The 24,908-nt window shown below is 36.6% G+C and overlaps 1 protein-coding gene across 1 annotated transcript in view; it reads left to right on the forward strand.

The window, feature by feature from the left end:
* The window catches only part of LOC122794924 (probable ATP-dependent RNA helicase DDX60), a 3,096,781-nt gene that overhangs the window by 2,414,612 nt on the left and 657,261 nt on the right, over positions 1 to 24,908 (forward strand). The window contains exon 32 of the mRNA XM_044063517.1: positions 15,471 to 15,618. Coding sequence (XP_043919452.1) covers positions 15,471 to 15,618 — 148 coding nt within the window. The remainder of the gene's footprint in view (positions 1 to 15,470; positions 15,619 to 24,908) is intronic.

Consider the following 24,908-nt stretch of genomic DNA (forward strand, 5'->3'; position numbering starts at 1 on the left):
CACAAGCCCTTATACTTCCACCAGGAAAGAAAATCCTTAAAGAAATCACTTCAGCTCTGATGAAATTCTTATGGTACCCCAAAAGAAAAAAGAGTGGCATATTCTCATCATATCAGAAAATGGGAACAAGGGGGGGTTAAAATTCCCAGAGATTGAAACTTCTATAAAGGCATCTATAATTAAAATAGTGATGAATTGGATAAATCCTAGATACTCTTCCAACTAGAAACAGTTATACTCCATTATACTAATGAATGAAAACTGTTTATCAACGAATGCTTTAGTAACTGACAAAGATAACAAGATATGACACTATTTAAGTTTAAATTTACAGTATAGTACAACAAAATTAACTAAACTAACACTAATAAACAGTATTTTTGATGTGTTTAGAAAATCCATTAACACAAATTTAGATATAAAACTGTGGCATAGATTTTAATACCATTTACTATCACAAGGGATTTTCCTGATAGAGATTTTTGGTTTATGGGAAAATAATAACCTATTTTGTTGGTTGCAATGTATTGAAAACCAGTAAGCTTTGAACACACAAAGTATATTGTCAACCTATGGCCTATCCCCTAATGACTGGTTTGTTCTTCAGAGTGTCACAGCATACACTAAGGATCTGTGTAGAATAATACATAACTCATCCTTCAAAACCATACCAAAAATTATAAACTGGATTTTTGGAATTCTGTATAATAATATCAATGTTAAGAATGAATTATCATATCTATATAACACTTTAATTGTGTATAAGACAGCGCCTAAAGATTCTTACTGGCAATACCTAACTAATGGGTTTCAAGTATCATTATCAATGGAAGATAAAACAGACATTTTATTTTCAGTTAAACTAACTTTTTACTCACAATTCCGTAGGATTTTTCATTGGAAATTTCTACACTGATCCTTTTTGACACTTGAGAAACTCTCAGAAATGAACCCTTCAAACAGCAAGTTATGTTGGAGATGTCATCTGTCCACTAATGCTGACTGGTCTCATATTTTTTATGACTGTACTAATATTAAACCATATTGGAATGAGATTAACAAATTTTTTCAAGCTATCTACACTGATGTATTTGTTTTAACAAAGTCTTTAATTTTCTTGAATATTGTTAATAGTAATAATATGAAGAAAGATGACCTGTATTTGTTGTGGACAATGTTAGTAATAGCCAGAAAATGTATAACTAGAAGATGGAACTCTAATGTAGCACCCACAATGGAGGAATTCCTATCATCATTGAAGAAATGCATACTAATGGAGAAAAGAACTAAAGAGTTAAGAACTTTTCCTTAGCCATTGGTTAATAGTCCGTGGAGGAAAGTTTTGAATTTGATTGATACCCTACAGATAGAACCAAACTCTTCCTATCGTAGTTTATACATTAAGTTATTATTTAACTACAAATGTTTTTATCTGAATCCTTTTTGTCAGGCTGAATGTAAATACTGTAAATAGTTATTGAATGTTAAGAATGTATTCAATTATTGTGTTATTTCATCAAAATAAAAATCATTTGAGTGAAAAAAAAAAAGACCAGAATGCCAAAACTCCATAATAGCAAAAACCAAAAACGACAAACTGAAGAACATCAAACAGGCAGGTGAGTTATTGTGCAAGCTGGCGGTACAGCTGGGTTTGGGGTTTTGCCCATTACCAGCTGCATTACAATGTCTGTGTTAGTATATGTAATGTGCAGGAGATGTGTGAGGTGCAAGAGGGCTTGTCCTCCTGCAAAACATTTAGATTGTACTTTTGTTCGCTCGATAGTGCTGTGTAGATGTTTGATGTTCTGTAGTTTGTTGTTTTCGGTTTTCATTATTATAAAGTTTCAGCATTCCAGTCTCTGTCTTTTGATGTTCATTCTTCTGTACTTTCTTGCTTATGAACTAGATCCATATATATATATATATATATATATATATATATATATATATATATATATATATATATATATATATATATATATATATATATAAAGCTATAGAGAGATAGATATGAATGTATTATCAAATATCAAACAAACAAAATCATCAGGGCACATTTAATCTAACAAAATAATCTAACTTACTTGTCATTGAAAATCCATTTCATCCAAACACTAAATGAGTTGGAAAAGTTTTTTTTTCCAAGCAGTTCCGCTAAAAAAAAAATACAGACTTCTAACTCACAGACATAATTTGTCTGAAAAAAAATCATACTGTTAGGGAAAGTGTATTTAGTATCCTAATGCATGGAGTTGGGGATAGGGGCAAAGTTAGGAATCTGGTTAACACACGAGTAAGAGAGGGCTAGAACCTTTGGTGTTCTTTGAATTGTTTTATGTGTTTAGTGAGAAACTTCCTGAAGGGAGCACTTTACTTGCTATTTTTTCTTAGCAAATCTGAGTATAAGGGAGTGATTATGTTTTTCGAACTAGAGGCCACTGTTAAATAAAAGGATTTCCTGGCAATCATTGTCACGTGATGGTCAAAACAGAGGGAATTTTCAACCAGTTTTCAACATTTTTGTTTTATAGTTGTGTGTTGTCTACACAGTATGATGGGGGAGCTGCCTAAACAAAAGTGATGATGCTAGACTTCATAGCATTAAGTTTGAGACTATTTTAGTATACCAAGAGTTTCTAGTGTGAGGTCATTCTGGGGGGGTTTAGGTGTTGGAGGATGAATTAACTACAACCCCCACTTTGTTGTTGTCTATAGACTTTGGTAGTCAAGAAGTCTTGGCACCCAGCTAAGAGAAGAAAATGTTTTCTTGGAAATCCGAGAAATAAATGCCAAAAAATGAGAGGTCCCAGCACTGAGCCCAGTGTAACAATGCTGATCACTTTCAGACTTTCTGATGAGGCACCTGCTATTTGCGGGTTCTGTCTATCAGGTAGCTTGCTGTCCATCTTACCATATATGGGTCAATTTCTAAAGCATTTATCTTTTGTGTGATATCAATGTGGTGAATGTTTTTGAAGGCCTTGGGCAAGTCAATTTATGCTGTGTGTACCACATGGCCACAATCTACAGCCTCTGCAACCCTTTTAAAGAAGTTATCAGATTCAGTAGAAAGGCTCTTGACCTTCAAAAAAAACAAACTGTTAGGGGTCAAGTCTAATAACATTCTTGATATCATAGTGTATGAGATCAGATATAATATGTTTCGTAACTTTGCAGACAAGGCTTGTGAGGCTGATGGATCTCTAATTACCTATGTTGGTTGTAAGGCCACCTTATGCAAGGGCATCACCATGGGCGATGGAACCATAGAGCGAAGGGGGATGAATGCCCTCCCACTTTTACAGCTGCAGGTTGATAATTATTCTTCTGGACTGTCTGGAATTAAGAGACACTGCCTCAAAAACAGAGACTGTCTTGTATTGTCCAAAAAAAATTAAATCAGTCATGCTGCACATTTTCTCTTAACTTAAAAAAATTAAGATTTTTTAAAGGCATTCTTCTTTAAGAATGCCCTTTGAGTCTGATCGTACAGATGCAACAGGTACTTGTTAACTTATGTCTTTGTCTTCAGCATGCATGATATGAATTAGCAAAGATGTTTACTTTGGACTATGCAGCGGATGGGACAAGTAAGAGGCACGTGGGGTGTGTACAGTACTTTAAAATGACTTGTGCTTATTAGATTAGACTCTAATCACTGTAGATGTTTAGCAGAATTTGTAGATTTCGCATTGTTCACAAAAGTATTTCTGCAAGAACACATATTGTGTGTACTGAAGAATGCCAGAAGCACCTTTTTCGAGAATACATGCTCTTTGGCTTTACATAGTTCAGTTTTTTTACTTGCAAACACATGATAAATACATGTAACACATTGTGCTTCACTCCACAATTTTTGTTTTCTGTCTCAAGCCTATAGAGTCAGTGCTGATCCACTACAGGTTTTGGGCAGCAGATTCTGCAATACAGACCCATGCTCTGCAGTTACCACTGCCCTGTACTGCCATCATAGTGTGTTTAGCCATTAAGTTTATAGGCTTCATTTACATGACTTGTGTGTGCAAGCAAGGTTGCTCCTGACTCCGGAACTGAATAACAGTAGCAGGAGATGACAGTGAACAATAAAATAACCAAACTGACAATAAAATAACAGTAGACATGAATGCATAAGAGAATGTTGAGGAGAGACATATATATGATAGTTAATAGTATACTGTAACACCACAGCTAAGATAGGTAGAGAGAAATATTGCAGGGCAGCAATGTTTTGGTTCTACAATTTCATTTTAATTTTTGCATGGATGTCACCACAAAGTTCAGCTAGCTATATTTTTTTAGTAAATGGAAAACTATATTGTCACACTGACAAAAATTCCTTCAATAAAGGTCATTTAAAAGGCTGAAATTCAATGATAGCCACTCTTGAATGAAATTTAACTGGATTTTTTTTGTCATTATTTAAACCCAATGCCAATGCCTACAGATATGCCTGCAGTCTATAAGAGCAATTGCTCTTGCAGGGTTGTTTTTCAGCTTTTTGGCTGATTTACATGTAAGATCACTGAAGAAAAGGGATACAATAATACATTTGCTGTGATTTCTATCTTATGAAGTGATTACAGTAAATAATTTAGCAATCTTGCTGGAGCTTTACTGTGGTGTGTGTGTGTGTGTGTGTGTGTGTAAGAGGTAGGTAGCATACCCCTCAAATGTCCAGTTTTTTTGCAGAATGTCCAGATTTTTGTCCCACATGTCTGTTCCTAATAAAAAGGATTGCAGTTGCTAAATAATGACAGACATTTGAGTTTTAGACTTCATATCCTTTAAAAAATGCATACTAACACAAATCCTGTTAATCTAGCAATTTTCTAAGTTCATGAGAGCAATATTTATAATCTGTCCCTATTTATTTAAGACTTTGTCCAGATTTCTTGCACTAAGAAGTTGAAATGTGTGTGAGTGTGTGAAATGCCATAGTTATGCTTAGCAGGTGGTTAGTAATTTGCTTAGGCTCAAAGCTTGTACCTTAGCTACAGGAAACAAGAGCCTAAATCCTCTACCCCAACTGCGAAGTTGCATTTTTCAAGGAACTGAGTTTCAGATACATTTTTCAAGGAATTTAGTTTCAAGTACATTTTTAAGGAATTAAGTTTCAAGGGAAGAGAAATTTACTGCTGTTCATTCTAAATCTGTTTACAATATGCAACTGTTTCCTTTAGCAAATGGTATTGCTGTTGTGGTATAGAATTTTAAAGCAGTTTTAGCAGCACAACAGGTTGCCTACTTGCATTCTGATGCAGAAGGCTGTGGGTCCTGCAACAACAACATGTAGATGGATTGCTCATACTTTGTTATATTTTGAGGGGGTGAGGTGCTGCAGTCCTGAGTATGTCCTCCTTTGGATGAGATGCCATCCATTCTCTATTGCAGTATTACCAGCTGCCATTTAACACTGAAATATAAAGTTGTTTGCTAGCAGCAACCTTTTCATTAGTTACAGATATCTTTAATGTGGAATTATTCAGATGATTTTTATTTCTGCAGAGAGTGTGCATATTTGGTGGATTCTAATGACAGAGGTTTGAGTAGCCTTTTATGGTTGAAATGTTCTGAATTGGGGAGTGTTGTCATTATTGGTTCATATGTTTTTGTTCATTGCTTACTGGAAAAATGTTCAAAACTATAAAATTAAAACATGCTCTAACAAGTGGTGCTGTATTATACAAGGGATACAATGTAATTATTATGTATTATTTAATACAATTAGGAAGGTGACTCAAAGAACTTTTGCATGGTCCAAAAAATGTGTGCAACTTGCCTATTATTTGAAAACAGCCCAAAAGTAAACTTCCACCCACCACTGACTGGCTAGATACATTTTCTTTAAATGTGGGTTTCAATCCTGTTTCAGTGAATATGAGTTTCTAATGCAGAGAAGTTTTAATGCAAAGTCTGTTTTCATTGTGAAACTGTATTGCTTTGTTTAGCATATGTCTGTCAGTGTTTGTGCTATAAAATTTTAAATGCAACTTTTTAAATTAAATACAAATATCTGTAATCATTGTACAGGTAAAGCAGAAAGCAGTATGCACAGTGAACACTGAGAGTTTTGAATGGTGTTTATGGCTCCGCAGGAGAAATGGAGAAATAGCCAAATAATGGGACACTGGAATGGCTGCATGGGGTGGTGGTGGGGTACCAAAATTACACACATTTTGCTTTCATATACATGTCCAGAATTTTTTTTACATGAAAAGTTGGCACCCCCATTCATTCTGCAGTGCAAGTGTCATCTCCTTTAAGGAGGACCATGTGTGCTGCATGCACGCCAACGCAGATGTAAATACATTCCACACTTGCATGCAGCATTTAAGCTAGCAGTTCCGTCAAGAGAGAAGGTAAGTCTGTGTGTGTGTGTGTGTGTGTGTGTGTGTGTGTGTGTGTGTGTGTGTGTGTGTGTGTGTGTGTGCTGCCCTTTTTAGATCACTAAGTGCCCCTTTTACCCTCCGCTCTCCAGCCTTCAGCAGCTTCCGGCACCTCTGGGCATCACCACCTCATCAGGAATCATATCAGTAAACTTAGCTTAGACGTTTATGGAGTGAGTCTGGAAGGTTATATTTATCAGTTAGTGAAACCACATGGTATATTGTCAGGTCACATGGAGGAAGTATCTTTGGTCTTGGTTAGCACTCTCAGTAAATAGTAAGGGATTCAGGTATTTCACGGCTTTGGATAAAAGTATTGGGGGTGAAGCTGGCACTAAATTTGTTTGCAGTGATATTGGCAAGATCAGTTGGATCAGAATAAAATATGTCATTATGAAGAAGTTGAGCAATGTAGGATATTGTTTCTTAGTTTTCTAAAATAGCTAAAGGATGTATAATTATCTTTTACTTCAAATGCCAGACTGAGTTCATGGGCACCTTTGTTTTATTTTATTTTGTTTTGTTTTATGCGTATTTGTTAACCAGGGTAGAACACTGATCTTCTTGGACCTTTTTCAAACTCAGCTCAGGAGTGCTGTGTGGTTGAGTGAACTGCTAAGAGTCACACAGTTAGACAATAGTGGCTGAGGGGGATATAACCCTGGGCCACTGGACCTCAAAAAACAGGTTCTAAACAACTCCCTATTCCTCTGTGCAAAACAGACAAACAGAGGTCCTTTGGTTGGCCTGATAGTGATTTTACAGCTACAGCCTTTATTTTATCTTCATTGATTTTATATCCCAAAAAGACTTGAAACTCTGTCAAAATGTTACACAGCACTGAGATGTCCTTTCCTTGATTTATTAGATACAAAAATAAAATATCATCTGCAAATAAAGACAACTTCTCCTGATTGCCATATCAATTATATCATTTCATTTCTGAGTCCTTTATGTTCTTTGTCAAAGGCCATAAATGTAAAGTAAATAATAAAGGTGAAGAGGACACCTCTGCCTGGTTTCTCTGTTCAAACACAACTTATCAGAAAGGAACCCTCCCAGTTTAATTTTGCCTCTCTTCCTTTATATATCCTCCTAAGTACCTTTATTATTTTTTCAGGGAATGGAAATTATTCCATTGACCTGTTTATAAAATTCCAGTTTATTCTGTCAGATGCTTTCTCTGCATCAAAACCCACAAACAGCAGCGGTATTTTCTTACATTCTACTTCTCTCTGGATCATCATTGTTCTATTAATGTCATCAAGTGTTTGCCCCCACATCCACAAAACAACATTGATCCATATCTATGAATTTTGGCAACAGCTTTAAACACTTTATAATCATGGTGTAAAATTGAAATGGGTTTGTATGAAGCTGGATCTGATGGGTCTTTACTGTCTTTAGGCAATATAGCCACCCTGGCTTTCTTCCAGGATCACGATTTTGATCATTTTGCCTTATTTTTCAAGCCTACTTGTTTACAAAAAAACACCTGTTTATAATTTAAGAACATTAATCTAGTTCACCCTTCTAAAAATAATAGAAAATAACTTAATTCTACATATAAAAAATCAGTGCACTTTAACAACCCACCTCACCCCAGCAGCCCAAGATCACTACATATTCACTGTAAACTTACTTTTGTCAAGCCTTTTCATTCCTGTTTTACTGTAAAGCTTATAATTCTCAAAGCTAAAAAAAATCCACTTGTTTACTTTATCTTTAACACATGCAACAGTCACAAAACTTCTTACTATATATAACATGCACTTTATATCATGAAATGTTTTATGCAAGTACTAATAATAAGTATACAAATTATTTACTTACAGATACTTTTTCCCTTTTAGTATCCTAAGCATTAATGACATAAAGTGGATTATATGCTTTATAGTCCACCCACATGTTTAACAAAGTCAACAAAATCCATATTCTCATCCACTTTTTTTACAAAGATATAGCCCACAAATGTGATTGGTGCTTTATAGTGTCCCATTTTTCACTAATTTCATTGTTGCTATATGAATCCCTTGTTGACCATCTTTATGGTCTCTTGATATAAATGACTTTTAACTCCTGACATATGCAGTGAATCTATAAAACATCTATAATCAGAGGGTTGACTCCATTGGTTGGTTCATCAGTGGTGTTATCATTTTTGGGTTGGTGGATTTGGGAGCACCTGATGGTTTTGAATGAACAGTGGCAACCTTTTACTCAAAAACTGTTGGTGTGTAGTCCAGGATATATAGATTTGTGTTTCTGCAGAACTGAGGGGGCCTGTTGTCCTTGAAACATCATATTCTTATCCTTATCTGATCATCGACATTCAATGTGGATATATCTCTTCGTCGGGTATTACCCAATTGGTTAGAGTGTATCATGAAAATTATTAGCTTTTCTCATTCAGCTGCTGAACACAGCAACATGGGAACATAGGAACAATACTAGGGAAGCAAACTCAGGGACCATAAGATACCTAGCCATATGCACCTTTAAGCAGACACACTTAAATGTTCTTGTCACTCTTTGTAAGTACATAACAGTGCCATCCTCTCAAATCAAGCAGGACCATATGTGATAACCCTGGTGTATAGACTAACCTTAAAGGCAGACTAAGTTGTACTCCATTATTCCATAGGCTGGGAACATGTTGATTTAAGAACCTATCCCTCCTGTGAGTCTTGTTTATTTGTTGGTGTAAATTTAGATCCCAAGTTTGAGTGCTTGTAGAGATTCTGGTTTTGTGAAGAAATTGGAAGCCAAATAGAACTGAGTCTTTCTTAGCTTGAAAATCAAGACACATGTCACCTAAGAGCAGCCAGTAGTCCAATAGTTTACTGAATGTAATGAGAGTTGTGCTTATCTTTTGGGATAGTTGAAGGATTTATGGCCTTTATTTTTCTTTTCATTAAAATTGTTGGAAACTTTTCAGTTGAGTGGTATGCTGGGATTTGTGCATACCAAAGGGGGCACTCTATTCGATGATGAATCTAATAAAGCAAGCATACAGTGTTAAGATGAATTCCTTTGAAATTAATTGAGCCATACAGAATGATTTCCTGACTGTGGAGGAAACATGACTGAATTAAAGACAGAGGGGGAGAGTTCTCCACATAAGTACCCACATCTCTTATGATCATATCTGAAGAGGAGCGACCCATATTGAAATGTCAGCAATAAAATGTTGAATGCACTAATCAGACAAGCCGAAAATAAAAAAAAGGCTGAAAACCCAGTAAAAGAGTGAATCTCAAAGATTGCTGTTCTCTTTTAAATTTCTTTTTTTGCAAGGGGCCAACCCCCACACTCCCTTAACTTATATACACCAACCCAAGATTGCTATATCTTGGAAAAATGGGAATATTTTGAGGAATGGCAGTCTCAAATGTAGAATATGCAAGTCTGTTTTTCAGCCATTCAGTCTCCATGTTTTGGGAATCGCTGTAACAGGTCTTGACATTTCAAATTGTTACTGAGGAGGAGGACTACCACTTTGCTATGTGTTTTCATTTTTCTTGAGACCATTTTCAGTGCAGCATGTATGTACATGTTTCAGTCATTTTTGGAGCAATTTAGTATCAGTGAATAAGCAGATAATGGTGCCCAGCATGCATTTATCGGCAAACATGGTGACATAGTCAACCACACAGAAATATTATCTTGGATGCCTGCAATATGAACATCAAACATGAGAGGGCTGTACAATGATCCCATTAGTTACAATTTTACAGAGTAGATACCTAGAATCCTAACTACTTGTAGGAAAGCCAGTTCACATTAAGTTTGTCTTAACATTACAATAATACCAGCATTTGGGATAGTATTGAAAGCCTTGGCCAGGTCAAGATAAGCATATTCATAGTCTTTGTAACCTTTTTACATAAGTGTACTAGGTACAGGAGGTAGGACCTCTTCTTCACAAAAACTATCTGATTGGAGTCTATGTCAGTTAAGTTGCCTATGTCTGCACAACTGATTTCTGATATGATAAGTTCCATGGCTTTGCTGATAATGCTGGTGAAGCTGATTGGCCTATAATTACCTGGTCTGTAGAGGGGTCACCCATGTGTAGAGGAGTCACAATAGCTGTTCTCCAAACATCAGGAACAAGCCATCTGGATAGACTGAGGTGGAACAGTTTAAGTAGAGACATGGATAGTGTGTATTTGGCCCTAATGAGAATGGTGCCTGGTGTATTACCCGGTCCCATAGAAACATTATTTTTAACCTTTGACCAGAAGTCTAAGACTTGTTCCACTGTGATTACTGAGGAAACTACATTTTCAGGGATAGTGGGAATAACAATGTAGGTAGGTGTGGTAAGGTTAGCACTAAATGTGTCTGCTAATATGTTAGTTATTTCCATGGGAATGGAACGTGTGATATTATTATGGATATGTCTGCATGTTCTTATAATGTTTTCAGAATGAGAGACCTGGAGAACATATTTTAGATGCACATAAATACTCTATTTCCATTTGTAAATGATGTGAGATGTCTTTAAATGTTCTTTTTTTTGCTCCCATGTGTACATAGTCAGTGAATATGAGGAGGAAGGGGGATGAGTAATATAAAATGCAGGTACACAATCCCTAATCCGAAATCCTTGAGACCAGCTGTGTTTCAAATTTAGGAATCTTTCAGATTTTAGAGCCCTCAGACAATGAATTATAAATACAGCTTAAGTAGGAGTCAGAAATTACAATTAACATTTACTGCATACGTTCACTTCTTTGTTGTCGAGCCACTCCATCAACACATGGTCAAGGTCTTCATTTTTTGCCTTATGTAGTGTTTTTCTATCTTTCATTAGTTTATGGTCATTACTATCATTTACAAAACTTGAGTAACTTGTCTTTCTGCTTCTTTAAATCATACACAGTGGTAGTTCTGCCACCATATTCTTCAGTAAGACTCCACACGGACACACCACAATCAAGCTTCTGCAATAACTATACCTTCTGCTTTATTGATAATGACTGATGCTTCCTTTTCTTTTTCTCAGTGTTACCCAGTGCAGTATCTGCAGCTCTTTTTGACATTTTCACAGTGAAATTACAGACAAATCAATAAAAGTGTCAGTGAACAGCAGATGCACTGCTGTCAGTACAAGCACTGAGCAGTGTGCAGAACCAACAAGTGCGGGGTCCAGTATTATCTAGAAACAACTTCAGATTTCTGAGCTTTTCGAATTATAGAATTTAAGATTAGGGATTGTGAACCTGTAATAATGAACATCTGTCATCTTTAGTGCTTTCAGGCACTCAATATTAGGCCTTTTCCCCAAACTTTATTTTAGCTCTGCATTCTAGAGGACAGATGTTGCTAGATATTAAGGCAAAAATGTTATAAACTAGGACTAAATTTAAAACTCCATGATGTCCCCTTCCTAAATCAAGAAAACCATAAGACATTAAAAATTCACCCAGTTTTAATCAATGTGTAACATTTTTAAGAAACTACTAGTATCATTAAAACTAAAAGATAGAATTACTCTTCTACAACCAATACACAACAATCCTGATATAAAACTAGCAAACTCTAAGTTAAACTTGGATAAATATCCATTTATAAAAAATCGTACAGTTTGGACTTCTACCAGTTACAAAACCTATCAATGGAAAACAAGAAGAACATACTTAAAGCAAGTAATAAATATAATGTGATAATAAAAAAAGTCTTATACTCAGTTAACAAAATAACTAAGGATATTGTTGTAAATGAGCAAGATATCAAGAAGGAACAACAAATTCAAAAGTTGCTTTTATACAAAAAGAAAATGCTCTCCAACACGTATAAATTAATAACTAAAATTATCAAAATACAATCCTATTTTCAAAGTATTGGGAAGAAAAATCCAGTAACTTGACAAAAATCAGAAGTAATTAGCCACTGGAAACGCCATAAAACTGACACCATTTAAGAAACTAATATACACTTAGATCATGATCTTCAATGATGCATACCATACACCTGTCCATCTTAGCAAATTTAATCCATCTAAGTCATCTTATTGTCCTTTTTGTCCTAATAAAGACGCTGATATTCTACGTGTCTTCTGGAGCTGCAAAGACATTTATAAACTGTGGTGCTCACTGAGATTCCTCTTAGAAAAAACAGGCTACTCAAAATCTACTCTATCATGGGAAACAAAGATATTACATATTTTCAAGAGCAATAATAATAGCCTCACTAAACACATCACTATAACACTCTGTGCCCTATTAAAACTTTACATAGCTAAAAATTGGCTGGACAGATCCAAACTTACTTGGACAGAATATAAGAATGTGGCAAAAAAACATGTATTAGCTAAGAAGCTGTATACCAGAGGTCAAAAGAACCAAATATATTATCAGAACTACTGTAAAGCTTTAATTTATATTCTATCATGAATGGCAAAGTATGTGAAAGTATATAAAGTTATTAAACACTCACTTTAGTTAAGAGTAGTAACAGCATCAACTAAGGTAACATTTTTGTAAATATGTATATATGTATAGTAGTTTAGATTTGTTGTGTATCACTAAGTTGGTGTTATGCCTCAAGATATATATACTCTTATTGCATTACCTTAATGTATAGGTCAATTGGTTTACTATATTCATACCTCCTGACTGAACCATAACACAATCATAACTTCATGGTAATCCTCTGTTGTTAACTTTAGCTAAATTGAAATTGTTTTATTACAGTGTGTGAACACCTAGTTTAATAACTTGCTCATGTTATGCTAATTGTAACATCAACAACTTCTACTGTACTGTATATCATTTTTGATTTCATATTATAAAAAATTTAATAAAAAAAAATTTGAGAAAAAAAAAAACTCCATGATGTCTCGCTCCAGCATCTGAGGGCATTTGCAAGGATAGCCAGCCTTCTGTTTAGCTCAGATGGTCAAGGGCTGTTAGCTCCCTCAGCTTTGTCTTGTAAATTGTGTAACTGAACAACTCACTTAAACAGGCATGTTCCCAAATCATCCTTGAAAAGAAACTGTGAGCTTATCTAATTAACAAATATAAATAAATAAATAAATAAATGCATTTTAAAAATTGACCATGGTATAATTTATTTAAGTTATCCTCTCATTTTAAACATATTTTATTGAAATAATGAATGGTATTTTAAAAATAGTTATCACAGTTGAGCAGGGTGGTGTCCCCCTGTAGATCCACTGAGCTCAGAAAAGTTAGACAACTTCTTAGAAGAGATGAATATTTCACAGTTGTTCAAGAATCACAAAAAACTCTTAGAAGCTCAGTCACTCAGATAGTTAGACATGTATATTGATGGTGTTTGATGGGCAAGGCTCTGCAACCTGCTTGTCTCCCTGCAGAGCTGTTTTTGGTTTCTTCTGAGCCAAGCCATCTCTCATTTCCTTGAGGTATATAACTTTCATGTTTTAGCCCCACATGCCAAGCCATCTGACTTGTGGAAAGCAGCTCTGTTGGCTATATTACCTAAACCAGCTAAAGATCTTAGTGAGCTGTCAGACTATAGTCATATCTTGAATCTGTGTATTGGTTACAATGTGTGTATGTCACAATGAGTAGTTAAGAGTCAGAAGCTTTTTAAGAAGTCTGGTCCATCCCAACCAGTTATGATTGTTTCTATGTAACCAACCATAAGATTGGATAATAAAAATGATGGAGCTTTTTGGAGTCTGCATGAGGCAGCAAGGCTCCTTAGAATGCCTTTAGTCTTGATGCAGAGAAAGCATTTAGTAGGCTGTCCTGGAGTTAGTTAACTGAAGTTCTGAAGCAGTTTAACTTTCCATGTAAATGAGTAGATTGCTTGGTTATACTTTATCAAAGTTTACATATGCCATTCTCAGTGAGATCCTTGGATGTCAGAAAGAACTGTGTCACACAACATGGGTGCTTTCTATTAACTTTTTTTCATTTTGGTCATGAAGCACTTGGTATTCCAAGTCAGGCATGATTCATGCCCCTCATCAGTTTAGCTAGTTTACTTCCTGAAGGTAAAAGTTATTTGCCAATAGAAGAGATACCTAAGTAAAAGTAAAGTGTATGTCGAAATCTGCATACTCACATAGCCACTGAAGCTATAGTATTAAAATACAGATCGTAATGCAGCTCAAAGAAATGGCAAACAGCATGTTGATTGTTTTCTGTGAAGCTAAAGGAGGTAAAATAAGGCTTGAGAGCATTCCCGAAAGTTGCACCCCAACACATGATGAGGCATATAGTTTTAGTTGTGCAGTCTGAATTTGGGTATTAGCAGAGGAGAATGGTATGAATCAGAAGTGATGCTTTGAGAAATGGAAGAAAACAGTAAGTCGTGTTTCATAAAAAGAAAAAATAAATATATATATATATATATATATATATATATATCAGGCATTTTGTTGTCTGTAAAAAGTTTATTTAAGAGAATGATTTATAGTAATACTTTGTAAGGCTACACTGTAATACATAAAATTCATTTAGCCAACTCAGTGTCATATAAGGATAAAAGCCTGACTATGATGTAGGTAACCTGAGTTTGACTAGTGGCTCAGATGCCTGTAGGAGCTGTTACAGGAGGACGGTTGTGAGTGGTCACTGCTGGCTAGTCCATTCTGGTGGGGATAAGTCAACTCTGACTTGCCACTTGGATGACATCTAGTGGGAGCACAAAGTGTTACATTTTTGGAGCTTCCACATGGTCTCTGAGGCTGGTAGCAACTGCAGATCTCATACAGGTGCCATGGAGGTAGGCTGCCACCTCACCAGATCTTATATTTCGGCCATTTCATAGCATCCATCTATTGCAACAAAGGAAGAAGAATTGGCTGATTAGTCATTCTGGGCAGGAGTAAATAGCTTATAGGACTCTTGTCTACTTTGGGATATCTAGCGCTCACCCAATCTGGAAGAAATGTGCCAGCTGAGTATAGGGAGTGAAGTCATCAAGCAGGTCCAATTGGGAATAAAAATTCATTTAGTACTCTTGCATTCATTATCATCTTGTTTGCTAGTAGTTTATCACTTTTTAAACATTGTATGTGTTAAGCAGTTTCTGTGATTTACTACAATATGTGAAGTAAAAAAGTAAATTTGATTTCTGTAGGGATACATCGATCAAGAAAGCAAACCACAGGGGTTTTCTGGACTAGCAACTCATTTACATTATCATGAGCCATCTAATTTTGTGCTGATCAGATTTCTGGAAAAGGGTCTTTTTCACAAGTTGTGTAAAAGGTCTCTAACAAATAAAGGTAAGATCATCTTTCATCGATTTGAATGCAGTTGGTAAAATGAAAAATATTTTGTGTGGTAATATATTTCAGGCTGATATAGGTTTAGGTTATAGGTTTATAGATTACTACTCAGCTAACTGTCTTTCTAGGCCATTTTAAGCCTAGCCAATTACCCAATGTGAGAATCAAACCCTGCACCTTATGTCTGTAAGGTAAACACCTTAACCATTATGCTAATCACCCAACCCATAGGATGCAACTCTTTTCTTTCCACTGATATTTATATTTACTACACTAAAGTGTGTTTCTTCTGCTGTAGTTTTAACTAAACAGATCTCTAACAATTTTCAAAATATTTTTCCGAAACCATCTACTCCAAATAATGCTGTCCATGTTAATGTATGATTATTTTTATTCAAGTCTAGAAATACTAAATGGGTAGAATTAGCAAAGAAATTTAAGTACACACATCTCCCCTGAAATGCTACAGCAGTTTAAAAACATTTTGCTGTAAAGTTTTGAAATATAAAGTTTTGCTGTTAACTTCAAGAAAAGAAAAAAAACATGTTATTGCCAGTTAGTCAGATACCCATGCACAATCATTTAATATAAAAATGGCAATTCTCAATCTACATTAAAGTGATGTGAATTTAGGAATTTATACTTCTGTGTTCTTTAATGTCACATTATTACCTGAATATTTGCAGCAGTCATAGCGTAATACTAAAATAATGTCAGTTTGTCCCTATTTGTAGGAAGTGGTTAAGAATATTTTGACATTTACCAACATGGGTTTACAAGACAGAAATCTTATACAAAAAGTCTGGTATAATTTTATTCTGACATAACTGAGATCTGATGTGTGTGTGTGTGTGTGTGTGTGTGTGTGTGTGTGTGTGTGTGTGTGTGTGTGTGTGTGTGTGTGTGTGTGTGTGTGTGTGTGTGTGTGTCTGTGCAGGGACGGCCTTTGGTCAGCTGGTACTGTATGCAAAAGGTCTCCACAGAGCCCCCCTAACACCACTTGATGCCCCCATCCTGGTATACCTACACCATCCAGATTACTAGAAAAGCACCCTGCTAGAGTGACTCCCTAGGCGTCACTAGGGAACAGTTGGCCTATGCCTAAGGCCGGCTATGTGTCTATGTATATAAATGTATATATATATATAGGTCTTAATGTTCTTATGTGCATACGTTAGAGATTTGATATTGGGTAATAGTTTAACAGATAGTCTCTTCTTAAAGTTTGTGTTGTGGTGGTACTTGATGTAAGTCAAGTACTTCCAGAAGGTGTAGTGTGCAGGAAATGCATTTGAGTTCTGCTTTTCTGTTTTTTAATGTGCTTTATCCCTTCACTGTTTACTTAACAGAATATGTACAGAATTTTGAAATATTGTGTAATGTACTGGCTGTCCACGTACATAACTAAAAGCAGCAAAAAGTTAAAACAGATTGGTATCACAGAATAACTTGATGTGTTTTAGTGGTAAGCATGTAATAACAAAATGTGAATACGATAATAACAAAGTGTGATTGTTAAAGGAAAACTCCACCCTATAACTAAATATAAATATGTTCTTTTTTAAGTCTTTGTTTCCAAACCTATTTTAACACCTCAAAATCACTCTAAGTCCTTTATTTATAATTTTAGCGTGTTTACCACAACATGGCTCCCAATGGGGCTTAATAATTCAACTTGATCTTGTTCTTCCTCAACCCTTTCTCGTTCCCATAATGCATTTCAAGTCTGCTTTCTGTGACTCATGCCAGACATAAGGAAGTAACTGTGAATTCCCATGCCAGTGACATATAATGGGATTTGTGTGAGTCGCTGTCATCTTGTATTACTTCTGTAAGAAGACTGCTTCTTTTCTGTCTCTTATCACCCTCATTTATGTTTTGCTCAGAGTTTGTTTTACACTATACTTAGAAGGTATCCAGCTACAGCCAGAAAATTAGCTAAATTACAGGCCTTTGTTCAGGGTTTTCTTTTGTTGTCCAAGGTGTAATGACAGTCCCTTCTCCCCACACTACTGCAGAGGTGTTAAAACTGTCACTGCACTGAGAAACCCTTGCAGAATCAAGTGCAGTTAACAGCTCTTAATGGAAAGGAAGGGACTTTGAATATAAATCTCCTCCACTCTGCCTGCAGTAGGAATATTTATTTATTTATTGAAATTGTTTTTCCTGCAGTAGGAAGATTTATTTATTTATTTTAATAGTTTCATTATATTTTTCTGGAAGCAAGTTGCAGAAACTACTTGATTATTTGGGTATGTTTTTTATTACTAGTGACAATTAATTTAACCCTTACCATATGTACAACACATTGTGTTAACTTAGTTTTGTGTAACTATTTCTTTCTGAAGAACAGCTGTCTTGTGACATGTTGTTTCTGTAATTTCCTGGCATTCTAGTGATCTCCAGATTTGTTGAATTACAGCAAAACAGTATTTTGCAAACCTGACTCCATGATACTGGAACAGTAAATGAATGTACTGAAAATTAACTCTATGCCACAATCCATGCAGTGCAACAGCCTTTTTTTTTTTGGGGGGGGGGGGATTGGGTACTGAATACTTTAGGAAATTTTATATCACTTGTATTAGTCATATAACTAACGCATTTTTAACTTACTGTGCTGTTCTCAAATTCCGTGGCAAATTATTAAGCAATTCTCTATTCCTTGCCCTAGCATCAGTCATTTTTCTTTGAGCAACTCTTGTCTTTGTGCATATTTTCAATTATAATGTTAATCCGCTCATCTGTTAAGTTGTTAATGTGCAAAAGACACACTATTCAGCAAAACAGAGACCTTCATAATGTCACATTGCAACTTATGTCATGGCCTCTCCAAAACTAAGAAATAAATGTGTGCAGTTTGCAGGAAACACCACTTAGGAGGGTTACAACCTTCAGTAAATTGAGGATTGCAGCATCCCATTCCAGTTGTACTAGCTGTACTTGTGATGTCAGGCAGTAAGCGCACAGGACTAAACTTCTATTTTATAATGTCTTGAGTACAGAATGTCAATTTTTCCTTCATAATTTTCCTGTCTGCCTTTGTGCAAGTCACTGTACCAGGCCATGCTGTACGGCCTTTTGGAATATTGCACATCTTACTCAAAGTTTTCCTGAACAGAGCAGGCAGAGATCCATACACATACTTCATAGCACTGGGCTGGTTGTGAAAATTTCTGTATAACCTACAAATTACTTCTGGATACCAACAAACTTTCCCACATTACACATACCCCTTTGCCATAAACTTTGTGACAGCTGGGTAATGTAATTCCCTCTCACACTGCACATCAGACATTAGTACATGGTAACACAAGTTAAAATGTGTCAATGGAACCAGCCGTCACCATCTGCTCAGCTGAAAGGGAGCACATTACACAATGGCTTGGACTATAAAAACACTGTTAAGAGGGCATAACTGATACACAGGATTCTGAACAGTGTGTTGCCTGTGAAATGTGACCACCCTCTTGGTATTACGGCTCATGGCCAATAATGGTTTCTCAGACATTGTGTAAAAAGGTGTCTTTCCATGAGATTGATTCCAGTTTGTTAAATTTGCTCACTATGTTTTCTCTTCTGATAATAGCTACTGTATAGAAACACAGCATGTTTGCTGAGACTAATTCTTTTCTGTACCTCTATCCATGGCCTTATGAACTTGTCAGTGCCCTATTGCAACTAATGTACTTGCTTTAATAGTAATCAAAGCCATTGAAATAAAAGAGACTATACAACTACTTATACAAAATTGTCCTGTGCATGTTAAAATGAATACTTCCACTGTGCTTGAGCACTACTCTACACATCCTATGGGTGGGCTTGCAACAACTATGCTAATCTTTGTTTACAAGATTGACATTGCCATTAACTATGTGAATGACGGTCTGTTATAAGATAGAGTAAGTCAGCTACAACAAATGTCCACTAATTAGTAGCACTGACCTCAAGGTACTTACAGTTTTAGTCTTAGAATGAGTGCAGCTACCCATCATTGCAGTTCCCTTCACTTACTGCATCATCCTACATAAAGTAATAGTGTCACACAGGCCGGGAGTTCAGGTCACCAGAGTATGGCCCTTACAACTGTTAAGTGTTGCAATTCTGCCATCAGAAAATGAGCAACATAAAATTAATGCCCCTGAACCCTTTGGTTGCATCTCCTCCATAACTACATCATTCAACAAGCACTGTGTTACCAAACATTTCTGGCATGCTAGGAGTCTAAACAAAAAACTCCACTCCCCAGAAGCTCTCTTTACCCTAGAGATTGCTGACATCTGTGCTGTCACTGAGACATGGTTTAAAGCTGTAGAGAGCACATCAGCAGTGCAAGGTTATAATGCCTTCCACACATTTAGGCCAGCTACTTCACAGGCAGGAACTTAAGGTGGAGGTGTCTCTGTTTATATCAAAAATAAATATACTTCAAGTTTGGTCAAACAGAACGATGCACTTGAGCTGATCTATGCTCAAATTACCATAGGCAAAATCCAATACCATTTTCTTGCAATCTATAAATCTGTATCTTTGACCCAGGAAACCCATACCTTGTTAGAAACATTAACCATCCAACCCAATACCATATTCATGGATGACTTTAATTACCCCACTATTAACTGGGAATCTTATATAACACCAAACATATATGCACAGAGATTCCTGGATTTTGTAAACACAAACTCCCTGGACCTGATAGTCAATACATCAACTAGGGGTGCAAATATACTGGATCTGGTCCTCACTAATGGGAGAGTGCTGCACACCCCCTACTGTAATGCCTTCCCTGGTAAGATCAGACCACAAAATGGTCTCCTTTGAAGTGAAAATAAAACCTGGACCCCCCAGCTAAACCTGAAATATTCAGGAACTATTCTAAGGCTAACCTCCTACTATTAAGTGAGAACCTGGAAAGATTTCAAGCCCCCATAAACCCTGAGAACTCTGCTGCCTATGCAGAACTGTTCACAGAAACCCTGTACAAGCATGTTAATAGCTGCATAGAGGCAGCTGTACCCACCAGGAAGAAGTACAGAACTTACTCAAAAAACAAGCCACACTGGTGGAATCACAAAACCAATAGGCTGTATAACAGGAGGAAGAAAACCATGGCAAAAATTAGGAGGTGCAGCACCCAGCAGGATAAAATCACTCTCATCAAACTAAACAAACAACTCAGAGGACAAATAAAGTCTACCAAAGCCAAATTTGATGTTATGTCTGAGCTCCCAGGCCAAGGACAACTGCAAAGCATTCTTTAGCTCTGTCTGCAACCTCAAAGGTAATACACAATTGCGTGCAGAGCTCATTGTAAGTGGAGCCAACTATACTGATCCAGAAGATATAGCAAACCTCCTGGTTGATAAATTCATCTCCAACTTTACCCCTCTCTCCCCCTAAACCTTCCCTCAGGAAATATCAAGAAATATAACTCCCCCTACTATCACTAAGGAACAGGTCCTTGATGCTCTCTATAAGACCAAGAATACTGCATCAGTGGGCCCAGGATGCCTTATAAATACCATGAAACATGACTTATCAGGGCCTGTGGAATTACTATGTAACTGTAGTATCCAAACAGTCTTCATGCCTCATAAATGAAGAAAGGCAATAGTCATTCCTCTGCACAAAGGTGGGCCATCTACAGACCCATACATCTCACTAGTCTTATATGTAAAGCCATGGAAAGAATTATGGAGATGATCAATGGAGATATAGTAAACCTCCAGACACTGAACCCAACCCAGTTTGGTTTTGTCAGGGGCAGATCATTCCTTCTTAACCTGGTGGACTTCTTCGAGAAGATCACCAAAGCAATGGATGAGAGCAAAATCATTCACACCCCCTACCTTGACCTGGCCAAGGCATTTGACACAATACCCCACTCGGGCATTGTTGACAAACTCAAAAGGTTAGGTACGAACCCATATGTCACCTGGTGGATAGCCAACTAGCTCACAAACAGGACCCAGGAAGTTAGAATTGGGGAGTCCACCTCTACAAAGAGGCCAGTCACAACTGGAGTCTCTCAGGGATCAGTCCTTGGATCACTCTTTTTTGGCATTTACTTCTTAGACGTCAGGGCCAATGTCAATGGTTTCTGGCTCACTAAATTTGCAGATGAGTGCAAATTAGGAGCTGTCATTGAATCTCACACTGACACAAATGTTTTCCAGGAGGGGCTGACAAAAGCAAACAGCTGATGTCAGAGCCATGGACTAAAACTAAATGCCAAGAAATGCATAATAGTATCCTTTGGGAAATCATCCATCCCTGGTAATTATCATATTCAGAATACACCCCTTAGAGTTGACCAAGTAGTCAAGGACATAGGGACACACACAGATGGTAAACTAACCTTGGACCATCACATGTCTACAATGGTGAGGAACTCATTCTATGCTATGCAACTTATAAACAAAGGTATGGCATCTAAGTCCAAGGAAGTCATTGTACCACTGTATTCTGCATTTATCAAACCTGTTGAGTATGATGCCCCCTTTGGTATGTACCTAATCAGGCATATACAACAATTGGAATGTCCACAGAGGTTTCTCACTAAAAGAATTACAGGATGTAAGCAAAATGTCCTATGCAGACCTCTTCAAGGCCCTATCCCTGTATTCTGTCTCCTGCAAGCTTTTGAGGGGAGATCTATGCCTGGCATACAGGGCATTGTCAGACCCCACTCTGATGGACCTCCTGCATATCCACAAAACAAACAGCACCAGAAGTACCCATTCTAAAGACTTGAACCTTGGCTGTGATATAAATATGACCTGCTGGAGAGATAGGTATGTATCCCAGAGACTACCACATCTATGGAACAGGCTCCCCATCCATGTGAAGCAGAGTTCCTCCCTAACCCAATTCAAGTGCAACTTGAACAATTGGATGGAAAACTGGAAATTCATCCCTGGTTTGGCACCTATGTCTCTAACTGACACAGGTAACCTATAAATGGTACATCTCCAAGGTCCCTGCTTACATTTATCAAGGGTAACAGAACTTGTCAGAGATTTGGGATACGTGACTAGGCTTAAAAAGGCCCTTGTGGTCATCAGCCTAGTAAACATCTATGAACATATGGGTCACACTGTCAGTGTCCAACATCCTGGTTGTAGCATGCTTCCGCAATGTTTCTGTTCATCAATGTGCAATATGCTGACACCTTTCCTAGCTGATATCCGTGAATGGGTGGTGTCACCACAAATTTTATCTTCCCACTATAACCACTTTGAATATGGCAAGCTTGAAACAATGGCACTATTCTTATTCCAGAGTAACTCCTTCACCATCTAGTAAAAATTTTGAATAAAACAAAACATTGTGAAATTTCCTTTCCCCCAAAAAACACAGTATGACTATTGTGTACTTTACAAACTCAAGTATGAGCTGTCCCATATGGTGCAAGGGCTGTCATTATAAATGCCATTACACTTACCTTTGCTGTTAGGTTTCTTCTGTGCAATATTTACCATGACTACTCTACCAATATTTTCAGATTTCTTCAAGGTCATCTTTCTCTAGCTGGTATCTCCACATTGACATCTCCTGTAATGCACGTCAAGAATATTTACTGTTATGTTTCAAACATACACACATACATATGAGTAAATGCATAATTCTTGTAGATTATAAAATATCACGTCAGTACCACCTTGATTATCTGCAGTGTACTTCCTGCATCCATGTTAAATACATTTTTGATCACGACCTTTGACATTCAGCTCCAACGATGTTCACGCCAGTTACATTGCATTAGTGGCATACATATTACACAATTTTCATATCAGTATTTCTCAATCACCATCACTCATAGATGATAGAGAGAACCATACACACACATTACACAGATCTATAAAAAGATTTATATGTATAAATATATATATATATATATATATATATATATATATATATATATATATATATATGTGTGTGTGTGTGTGTGTGTGTGTGTGTGTGTGTGTGTGTGTGTGTATACACACACACACACACACACACACACACACACACACACACACACACACACAATTTACGACATCATACTCTTGCTTTGTATTTATTAATACCCACTCAGACAGGTCATTTTCAGCTAATACATACTACTGATGTTATCCCAAATGTCTGTCACCCTTCCATCTCATTAGCTGAGACCAGTCCACATTTTCTCACTACAGCAAGTATGTTCAAACACATTAGCGTAGTCACCCTAAGTATGTGCAAAAGTGGATGGAAACAAAGACTTTATTCAATAATTTCAGCTCCTGAAATCCACATGATACAAATTCAATGGGCCATCCCATCCAACAGCTACATTTCATTTTTGTAAAAGAGTTCACATCAGTTTCTGTAATTGCTTATAAATGACTGTCTTACTCTCAAAGGAAATATGTAAAATCTTGCCATAGTGGAACATTTCACAACTTGTAACTACCAATGTTTCTACCTGCATTTCTTTCCTCTGCGGAATGACAGTAGTCAGATTAGTTGCTGCTGTCAAAGTCTTGTAGACTACCTGACACTGTTTATTAATAATAACAATTTCACTGCTTAGAATTTGAGCTGCACTAACCTCACCACATGTCGTACAGGTTCTTCTTCTTTTCTGCATTACTCAATATTGATTTACCATGTACTCATTATAACTGTACAGTTCTTTGTGTACCTGACTACTTATTGCCAAAGCATGACAGTAACTGTGAAATGGCAGTATTTTTCTCAGGCCATTCAGATCTAGCTGTGTTTCTGGGCAGTTGTGGTACTTCCAATGGCTCCACACAGGGACTACTTATCTTGGCAGACACTACATTCATCATGAGGTTATAGATGTAGTCATACTTCCTACCTTTAAATATAGGCTTTGCTATCCACTCCTGCTTTGCCTTGGGATACACTATTCTGTATCTCTTTTCACCAACTGACCCGGAGCAACTAGAGGGGCACCTAATAACTAAATGCTCCCTATTTTGATTTGCATTGTGGTCCAAAATAGCTAACATCGTTCTTGCTTTCATGCCTGCATAGCTGAAGTGCTCTAAATTTGAACATTAACGGCACAGCAAGGTATGGTTTTAAGTTTTTTGTACTTAAAATAGTCCCTGTTAATAAAAGAGGAGGTAATTTGAATAGTCGTACAGAAGGTGTTGAGCAGGAATGGATACTCAAATTCCAGGCGGATGTACCACCTGGACTTAATAATAAAGTATCCTTAAAACCTTTTTTAAGAGCAAGATCACTGAAACATTAATATTTGTATGTAATGTGTATGTATAATACATACATTT

The sequence above is a fragment of the Protopterus annectens genome, chromosome 2.part1 (genome assembly GCF_019279795.1).
Source record: "Protopterus annectens isolate FY-2018-M chromosome 2.part1, PAN1.0, whole genome shotgun sequence".
Taxonomy (NCBI): domain Eukaryota; kingdom Metazoa; phylum Chordata; order Ceratodontiformes; family Protopteridae; genus Protopterus; species Protopterus annectens.